This window comes from Lichenostomus cassidix, chromosome 1 (assembly GCF_008360975.1).
Source record: "Lichenostomus cassidix isolate B80296 chromosome 1, HeHo_3.0, whole genome shotgun sequence".
NCBI lineage: Eukaryota > Metazoa > Chordata > Aves > Passeriformes > Meliphagidae > Lichenostomus > Lichenostomus cassidix.
The window spans coordinates 87,952,800-87,963,139 of record NC_139479.1 but is presented as its reverse complement, the minus strand read 5'-3'; the positions used below and the strand labels follow the sequence as shown (position 1 = coordinate 87,963,139).

The 10,340-nt window shown below is 45.9% G+C and overlaps 1 protein-coding gene and 1 pseudogene across 3 annotated transcripts in view; one reads left to right on the top strand and one right to left on the bottom strand.

The window, feature by feature from the left end:
- The first annotated feature begins 18 nt into the window (after positions 1-18).
- Positions 19-5,116, top strand: LOC146445197 (uncharacterized; annotated as a pseudogene).
- Positions 5,117-5,193: 77 nt separating this feature from the next.
- Positions 5,194-10,340, bottom strand: part of VAMP1 (vesicle associated membrane protein 1) — a 30,543-nt gene continuing 25,396 nt past the window's right edge. The window contains exon 5 of one of the 3 annotated variants that reach the window (XM_085069328.1): positions 5,194-9,439. In XM_085069328.1, coding sequence (XP_084925454.1) covers positions 9,225-9,439 — 215 coding nt within the window. In that variant the 3' untranslated portion in view covers positions 5,194-9,224. The remainder of the gene's footprint in view (positions 9,440-10,340) is intronic. The other 2 variants (XM_085069339.1, XM_085069365.1) reach the window with 2 other exon arrangements.

Sequence of the window (10,340 nt, the reverse complement as noted above, 5' to 3'; positions counted from 1 at the left end):
TGTCCTCCTCTCCACTTTTCAAGATAATTTTCCTCATTGAAGAGTATTATTTCTATTTGGTTTATATTTATTTAACTTTAGCAAATATTTTTAGGTTTGAACCCATCTTCTTTGCATAGCAACTCTCTCATCCCTCGTTCAGTTATTTACTTGCATGAAAAACTATCTCTTCTTTTAAAAATCCATTTCCCAGATTAATGCTACATTGTATCTACAAACATTTGAAGAAAAGTTTTCTCCTTACCCTTCCCTTTGTGGCTGTTCATCCAGGTAGCTATGGAGGGACTTTTGCTTCTTCACTTTGCATGTTCCAGAGACACTGCACATCTCTGTCAGAAATTCTGGGCATCTTTCACAGTTTCCTTACAGTTTCCTTACTACTGCAGTCCACACTAAAGAGTCTCAAATTCCTTGGGATTTAATTTCTTTTGAAACAAAACATGCATATGCAGTGCAGGATTATTCTTATTTATCTTCCCACTGAATTTATATGTAAGGAAATTATGATCACACGCTCCAAATTTATTTTTGATGGCCACCTGCTCTATGACTTAATTGCTATTTACAACTTACGAATCTTTTGTAGGTTCAGTGATGGTTTTGTGAAGGAATTTGTTATGTCATGCTGAGAATTATAGGCCTGAGGCCCATTATGGTGATGTGAGATGACTCACTGGTCCATAACTCTAAAGTTAGCTTCCCATGGCAGCAGAGTTCTTGCTGGGATTTATCTCTTTTAATATTTGCTCTCTCCCTACATATCCAGCTATTAACTCAAGCAGTTTATGACTGACACTGAGCTGCACCAGAGAAAAGCCTCTTTTAGCTTTCTGAGTTCCATCTAAACAACCTGTAACATCATACATATGATATTAATGAACTGTTTTTATTTTCCTTTCTACCAGTCCTGAAGAGCAGAATTTTTATACTACGGGTAACTCTTATGCTACTAAGTTCCTGGTACTTGCATGATATCTAGTTTGCACCCCATATTGTTTCCTACCAATATCTGGAAGGTGGTTATAAAGATAATGGAGCCAAGGTTGTCTCAACAGTAGCAGGTGATATAACAAGGGGCAGTGACAACAAGCTGAAACTTGGTACATTTAGGCTGAACTTCAGGAATGATTTTTTTACCAGAACGGTAAAAACACAGCACTGGAACAGGTCCCCAGAAAGGTGGCAGTATCTCCGCTCTTGGAGGGTTTCCAGATTTGTTGGACAAAATTATGGTGACCTGATTGAATTAGAGGTAGGACCAGAGACCTCTGGAGGTCTCCTCCCAGCATCACTTCTCTGATTCCACAGCATCACTTGAGATTCCCTGTAGTACACAGGCATCTGCCACTCTGGCTTCACCTGCTTCCCTCAACTGAATAGATTGTCCTTTGGCTACTGCTTTGTGTGCTGCTGCTTCTCTCATCACAATGAGTGTATTCTTTCCCCTTGCTGTCTCGGCCTCTGCTCATTGATACCTCCTTATCTGTCATCACATAGTTATTTAACAGGTTTTCATCACCCTGACTAGGAAAACAGATACACAGCCCTCTCCCAGCAGCTGTAGCACCACTGAATGGCTCTCTTGAACATGATACCTTCATGGTAAAGCTCTGCTTTGTTGGCATATGTGGCTGCCCTCTGAGAGCACAGATAACACTGGACAATAACCTGTAGGGCCAGGGGGAATGCAGGTGAGTGCATCTCAGACTGGCAGGGACTCACAGGGTGTGCTGGTAGGTGTGTGATCTTACCCTGGAGAGGCACCAGGAGCTCTAGTCAGAGCAGCTGGCCATGTCTGACAGCTCATGCCTCCTAAACACAGCTTCTGCAGGAAGAGTTATTATTCCATGTGAGGCTTTTCCAAGAAGGACTGACGTGCTGAGTGAGGATGGGACTGGGATGCAAAGGGTAAGCTTATATCAAGAATCTGTGTCTGGCCTGTACAAGCTGGGTGTCCAGAGGTTGTACTGGGAGAGTTGTGGCTGGGGGTTATCGTGGTTTCCTGCAGGTGTGCCTCCATGATTTTAGCTGGCCACAGCAAGGGTGAGTTCTGTAACTGTGAGGAGAGGAAACCGACCAGCAGAGAAGTGGCCAACTTCTCTCCATGTGTTTGAAATACAGGGAAAAGGCAGTAGTGAAATTCCATCAGAGCTCATCCATTTCCTTTCTCACAGCTTGCTTTTTCCCCAGTAATGTTTTTTCCTGCAAAGCCAGGGCTTAATTGGCAGCTGCTGGTGGCACCACACGCCCACTGGGCTAAAGGGGAGCTGGAGTTGGCTCATGCTACTGCAGAGCAACTGCCTTCTTTCCAGTTGAAGAAGGTTTTGCAGGGAAAAAAAAAAAAAAAAGACACCAGCTTCAGCCTCCAAGTCTTTCACAAATATAAAGTAGTCTAAAAAGCAAGTATGCAGAGAGGTGACTGCTTTCAGAGGCTGCAGGTTGAGAAGGGCTCCTTGACCCCAACCATTGTGCCCCATTTCCCTGCTGCCTCCAGGCTCCTGGGCTTGGTATAGGAAGAGTTAATGGGTTTAAGTGAAGGGATTTGTTTTCCCCTTCAGCTCAGCTAGAGTGAAAGTGAAGCAGCTCTGGTAGCCAGCCTGGGGCTTCTCCTGCACCCCCCAGCCCTTCAGTGAAGGTCACCCAGAGAAAAAAGGGTCCTCCTAAAGGTAAATGCTCTTCCAGAGGAAAATAGCGCAGGGTGAGAGGGGCCCACTGACAGTCAGCATCCATCCCCATATAGAATCCCTGCTCTATATGGACTGTGATGGAGAACAGGCAGATTCTGAGATCCCCACACACAGCTTCCAGCAGGCTGATGAGGGGCCCTGCTGTACATCCCAGTCCATGGACACTCTGTGGCTCTCCAGTGGGATCAGCATCATGCTGCTGCCCAGAGAACGCTGCTGCAGCAGTCAAGGCGGGAACATTGATGACAATAGAGGACCAGGTGGCCAAAAGTCTTCATGGATGTGTCAAAGCTGCTAGGAATGGTGGACCCATCACTTGGCTGCAAGGACCGAGCGTGAGAGACAAGAGATGTGCATTTGTTTGTGTGTCCATCCCACTGCACCAGGCCCAGCACATCATCCAGCTGCACATGGCCAGTGAGGAAGGGAAGTGCCTGGGGGCAACAAGAGTCCCCTGTTTGCAGGCACTGAAACTGCTCTGCACCCTAATCCCACCACTCCCAGCACTCATCATCTCAGGCTGCTCATCTTCTTTCCCTTGTGAACAGACTTCTGTACTCTGCTATCAATAAATCAATTCCCTCTTTACCTCCTCCAGAGCTTCCAAGAGTTCATGTCGTTCCAGCAGTGACATTATTCGAGGGAGATGTGATGACTAGTCTGACCTGCCACAACACAGAAATTCCTCTCCCAAAGGCACATTTCTCCAGCCACTGGCAAAGCTGAGATGGCACCTCCAGCATCAGCTCCTGCCTCAGCATCAGCTTAGTCCCAACGCAGGCACCAGCCACCTACAGCAGCCCTGGCAGAGCCCACCCCTGTGAGCCCCCATCTCAAGGCATCAGGTATGTGTCAGGGCCAGGGGACCAAGGTCTCCCTGCCCACACCTCCTCACACCTCATCTACCCACCACAGGGATCAAAAACTTTGAGTCACTCCACATCTTCCTGGCTCCCCATGCTTTCTTTCTGGTGTCCTCTCACACCCATTCTCTCAGTCTTCCTCTTCCCTTTCCCTTTCACTTCTTCAGCTTTTATTTGAGTCCCTGAAGTCTTGAGGAAGCAAATGTCTAATTTCCTTCAGAAGAAAAGAGATTTTATGACTGAAGGTGGAGCAACAGAACAAAAGTCTGTAGCAAGTCGGCTGGACCCTAGTGGACAGGCACAAGAAAACAGCCTTGCCCCATGGAGTTAGACACAGAGCTGGACCCAACGCTCAGCTGGAGGCTGATGCTTCTAGAGAACTAGAGCAAAAAAATGCTTCCCCCTGTTGGAGCTGTTGGGGCTTGCACTCTCTCTGCTGATGTGAGATTGCTCCTGTGTCTCCTCCTGACCCAGCAGGGAAAAGCAAGCCATACCTGCTGTTTAACGAGTTACAACACATCAGTGCAGCCAGTAGAACTGGCCCTGGGTCTGTGTGGCTTTGGCTCACTTGAGTCCTGTCACATGTGAGTACCTGACGAGAGCACACACACAGTCAGCTGCTGGGGAGCATTTAGCTGTGACAGCTCACTGGCTGCTCAGCTGCACAGGCTACACAACACCACTGATCCTCCTCTTCCTCTGCAGAGCAAGGGAAATCTCAAGGACAGATGGGGGATGTTATTGCTACCTCGTCTTCATCATTGACCTCTTCGTTGTGCTCAGGAGAAGAGCAGGTGGGAGTTTAAAATGCTGAGCCACTTCCTTGGTGGTTGAGATGCAGAGAAGAGCATCTGCCCCTCCTCTGCACTGCTGCTTAGGAGAGATGGAGGTCAGGATATCCCAGGATCCTGCAGGGAGAGGCAGGGAGGATGAGATGGAGATTCATTTCTGGTGGAAAGCAGTCTGAGGTGATGTTTTGCACTGCTTTGGTCTTGCTGCATCTTATTTCTTTTTTTGTTTCTCTCTCCTTTTCAGGTAAACCAAAGCCTCAGCAACTTCTAAGGGCTTCAGAACAGAGGAAACCTTTGTGCCACTCACCTGCAGTTCTTTGTCTCCTGCCCCTTGACACATCCTGCTCAGGGGAGCCAGCCCTGTCCAAATATTAACAGAGCCCCTGGTTGATACAGGAGGGGGAGGGCTGCCCTTGGAGGAGCTGAGTGACCACTCAGGGATGGAATCACAGGAAAAATCATCTTCATCCAGGGAGGGCAGCCTAGGCAGCCTCAGCTCTGTGCTGCATTGCTGTGTTACAGGCAACAAGCACACACTTTAGAAATGCCTCTTCTCTGGTTTCAGAAAAAATCACATTGCATACAGATGTGTTTGTATGACTGCATCTGTGATGTGCCAATGCAGGTACATGTTGTAAGCAGATAAGCTACATGTATGTAGATGTGTACACTTGGTTAATGCCTACGAGGCAATACCCACAATCTTTATGTATTTATGCATTTTATGTGTGAAGCTGAGCATATATGTAGGCAAAAATTGGTACTTCGAAATGGTAAATCCTCAAGCAGGGGAACTTATGGGTTAAACTGATGGCAAAAATCAAGGAATCAGAAAAATAGGACTCTCCGGGAGAAAGCTGCAATAAAATTTTTATTTATAGACATTTCACTGCTGGGACTTTACAAGATGGAGAAGATCTGTGGCTCTGTAGTTGTGGGGGAAAAAAAATTAAACACTTTTCTGGCCTAACAGGGAATTTGAAGGTTAACACAGAAATCTTGTATAAAACCAACTGGGAGAGGAAAAAAGTAGAAGGAAGGGGTGTATGGAAAGGAGGTATATGGCACACAATAAAAGTGAGAATTTATGAAGCATACAAAGTGATAAGGAGTGTTCAAAATAATCTGGAAAAACTGGATTGCTGCAAGTGCTAACGGCACTTGGAAGCAGGATTTTTCAAAATACATTGAAAACTAAGAAATAGTAGTGACAGATTAAGCTCCTACTGGGTGGATATAGGTAGAACTTGATAGTGAAGACATTTGATGGAGACTTCTTGATACAGAGAACATAGTTGTTTGCATACAGAAAGAAACGGATTTGTGTATTCACACTACATGAGGACAGTAAAAAACTTCCTCATCTTTCTGCAAACTAAGGAATGTTTTAACATCATCTGTTAAGCATAAGTATTTTCAGATCAGTAGCCAAGCAAATTTGCATCTCAGATCATCAAACGTCTGTGCTGTTTAATAATTGCACCAGGAGATACGACTGTAAAATAATTGGTGATAAAATTTGCAAATGTCAAGGTCAGTAGCTAAAGGAGATGGGAGTCCTTCAGATGAGCCCAAGTCACCCAGCCAGGTGACCATACTCAGTCAAGACAAGATGTTCAGTAGTGTTAGTGGAGTCTCCTCAGGCCCTGGACCACCATGCTCCCTCAATGCTGTTGATCCATGAATCCTTCTGAATTGTCTAACCTGTGGGAACACCTAAGAGTGACCAGGGGCAGAGTGTAACAGCTGACAGAAGCAGCTTTTACTTATGTCCTTTCCTCCTCATTTTTGGTGCTGCTGTTCTGGCTCAGGACTCAGGGAAGCTTTGTGGACAGCCCACTGGATTGGGACACCCCCAGATAAGAGGCTGGGGTGTGACCACTGCTGGCTCCTGTGCAGACAGCAAGGAAGGAGAGGCTGCCAAGAGCAGGAGCCTCCCTGGCAGTGTTGCCTTTCTGCTGGTCTTAGAATTATGAGCCAGAGACGGTTAAAGGATAAAAGGGTTTTATACCTCAGTATTTAATAGGATCCCACGTGCAGAGCTCTTCAAGGTGGAACACACCGAGACGCACACACCGTATAATGCGTATACAATTTTTATAGACCTTGCAAATTAGCATATCTGACAAGGATCCCCCAATGAGAAGCTTAATAAAATGGTGTGATCCCCCCTACTCTAAAGAATTCCTCCCCAGACGAAGCTTGAGCCCAATTTACAAAATACATTCCAGAGAGAAGGCTTCAATCAAGGTTGAAACCTCAATTTCTTAAGATAGCACAGAGCTTTCTGGCTTCCTACTGAGGATGTTTGGTCTCCCTGCCTAGCAGAACCCCAGCACTAAGCTAGAATATCAGACTACAAAAATTACAAGCACGTAGGCTAAGGATACAGAGAATATAAAAAAAGGTATAAAAAATATAAAAGGGTTTATAAAAAGAAAAGGCAAAAATCATCAGGCATCAGCAGCCACTGGAGAAGTCACCGTCACCTGTGACTGACAATGCAGAGTTGAAAGCCCAGCAAAGCCTGAAGCTGCAGCACCCACCCACAGAGCAGCCGCCCACACAGCTCCTTATTATCCTGAAAGCCTGGAGAGGGTCCAGAGCAAAATGACGGGAGCAATTAGGAAGGTCAGAAAACGCCTGACAGGGACACTCTGAGGCATTACTCTGGTCTCGCTAAACCAGTAACTCTCAGCCACACCACAGAAAATACACAGTACTGGTGGCACCACCACCTGCAGAGAAAGGCACGGTGAGAATCAACTGCTGCAAGTTATATTTAGGCACATTCAGAGTAGATGTCTTACACATCATATCCTCAACAGTGAGGATGACTGTCCTAGCTATCAGTCAATAAAAGGGGTAGTCAGTCTTTCAAGGTATTCACATAAAGGTCAGGTTAGTTTTTTTCAAACTGTCCTTTCATAATAATTTTTTTTAAAAAAGAGAGAAAATTATTGGCATCAGTGAGAAGAGACACTGGGTAAAATTCCAAGGCCTGTGTTACACAGGAAATGAGAGCTGGCGGTTTGTCTGCCTTTTTGGCCCACAAACTCACTTGGAAGGAAGGAAAAATAATGGAGATATGGAAGAAATGCATTAGAAGTAGCTGTATTCCTCATAAGGAGAAATATACCATGGCATTTGATTTTGACTACCTGCTCTCTGATGTTCCCCACTAGAGTCCACAATTACTGTGAACCTGAAGGTCTCAAACTGGATTTAAACCACAAAAACAAGTGAAGCAGATACTACAAAGCAGAAAAAAAGTAATACTCACTGATAAACAAGGTGACCTTGTGCTAACAGCAATGTTCCTTCCATTTTAAATATAAAACACTTAATACAGAAAACGTCACTGAGACTAAGAGTGAATCAAATATAAACTTGACTGCATTAAGAAGACAGGGATAAATAATATTAGACGTTCTGCTTATCTGGGAGACAGCCATGCTGCCTTCCAAGGTCAAATGTGCCGTGGCCAAGTGCCACATGGCATCACTGCCTGGCCACGTGGATTGAAGAACAGGAATCTGGTCATCATCTGATTAGCTGCTGGGCACACCAGCCCATTGCAAGGCACACTGTGTCAGTGCAAATAAATATTAAATTTAGGTCTTTAAAACTAACTCTTCAGCAGAATAGTTGGCTATAAGACACAAAATTTTATACACATTGTGTCAACCAGCAAAACATAAGATTAAGTTCTTTGCACTTGAGCCAACAAAGATTACTTGGAGGCTGTGGCTGTATTGTTTTGTGGATATGGACAAGCCAAAACTTCTAAGGTGGTATTGAAAGAGCAAATATTTTACAAAGAATAAAGCCAAGCTCAAGACTATCTTTTCCCCATGGGTTTCCCTTTTTTTATTATGCCTCTGCTCATTCAATTTAAGTTAGCAAAATAGATTCACCAGCCCAATTACATTGGTTTAGAAGCACTTTATGAACACAGCTGAAGCTCAGCTGCCTCCAAGAGAGCATGCACTGATTAGAGGTAAAGCATTAATAAACTGTGTTCACTTCAATCTCACATTATATCACAACCACACATCCTGCAATGCCTGCAAAGCAACTGTGGGCATTGTTTCTCCAGCACAGGTAGGGCAGAGCAGGCAACATGTTCACCTTTCCTGGAACACGGCAGACACAGAACAGGAGAGGCCACTCCCGACCCTCCAGGTCACTGTGCCAGCCCTCCCCAGCCATGTACCTGCTAGCTCTGTGACACTGGAATTCAGTGCAGGAGCACCACAGGAAAGACAAGGCTTACCAAGAATTGCTTTTTAAGCCGTAGAAATGTCACTCTCGAAACGTGTGAGAATGCTGGATGGAGCTCTGAGCAACTTGGGCCAGTGAAAGGTGTCCCTGCCCAAGGCAGTGGGTTGGAACTAGACGATCTTAAAGGTCCCTGGCAACCCAAATCATTCTCTGATTCTATGAAAATGTCAGAAGCCCTGAGAACTGTGCTCACCCCACCTATGATTGCCAAGTTCGTCACAGATCAGACTGCAAAGAGCTCTTTTTGGTCTGAAGGGTTACAAGGATTGAACTCCCTGAAGAGTATAAAATGCTGACCAAAGACACGTCCTCACTAGTGCTGCATGTTTGCTTCTCCTAGTGACACCAATCTGCTGCATTGAGCACTTTCTCTGACATGTCCTTCACCCAGACTTCAGTAACATGAGCAATGATAAGCTACAGTGGACAACAAAGCACCTGGAACATTCCACATTCTCTGCCTCTCAAAAAACCCACAAACAAACAAACAAACAGAAACCACACACACACACACACAAAAGAACAAAAGGAGAAAGAAGAAAATGGAAAAGGATTGGTCTTTTCTTTTCACAAGGCCTCCAGCATTATTACAACCACCCCTAAATAGTGTCCCAGACAAAAAGCATGGGACTCGTGCTTCCCTCCAGAGCATGACGTGTAACACTAAGTCCGTCCAGCTCCCATCCACTGCAAAAACATGCTTCTCCTCCCGGGTCAGTTGACAATTCCGCTTCCCCCAGCACACAGAAGGGAGGGTTCCCATGCACCTCCTTCAAGGAGGGATGAGCTGATACTGAAAAATTACAGACATTCCCTGTGAATGAAAAATTAAATTAGAAGCTCAAAAAGCCCATCTGGAGTGGAGAGGATTGATTTCAGGCTCCAGCACCAGCAGCACCTGGCAGCAGTCCCTGATGAGGAGAGACAGCAGAGAAATAATGACCATCCCCACCCATGTCCCCAGGTGGGTTGCAGCACTGGGAGCTCCTTCTCGTGAATCAGAAAAGGAGAAAGGAGAGGGTCAGCACCAGCAGCTTCCTTTCTGGTGCTGACACAAATATACCTCTCTGTCACTGCTGCTGTCCCCTTCACCAGCAGCTGGGTCAAAGCACCTGGACCACCACATCCCTTATGTCCTGCAGCAAGAGCCAACCACTCCAAAAGCCCCAGCTGGCTCCAGTACCACCAGGCAACATCCATCCATGCATCCAAACCTTCAGGACGTAAAGCAGAGCACACATACTGTCAGTATGGATTTCACAGCCTGCTGGGGATATAAGCACTATGGAGTGGGGTGCCAGGCTGCTCCAGACCTTCTTAGCCTCTAGCTGTACTTACCTCTCATCTTTTTATTCGTGTTGTCTTCATCTGAAGCCCAAACAATCCCAGAAACTCTTCCACCACCTGCCCCTGGCCAAACTGGGGCATCACATGCAGCCCCTTCCCATCCTGAGGTACCAAGCCAGGGGTAGACATTGGGCTACACACTGCTCAGAGCAGTTTCAGCTTTTTGTTCTTGAGATCCTTTAAGACTCTTGGACACATGCCATTGCCCCCAGCAAGTTGTTACTGTTTGCTTTGTCAGTGCGTTGAACAGCCTCTTCCGCAGTTGCTTCAGTTTCAGACATGTTCTCTGGCAAACCCCACCCTGCTGAAGAATGGGTTCTGCCACCTTCACCTCAACACTTAGCACAGGCTGCAGAGGTGTTTAGTGT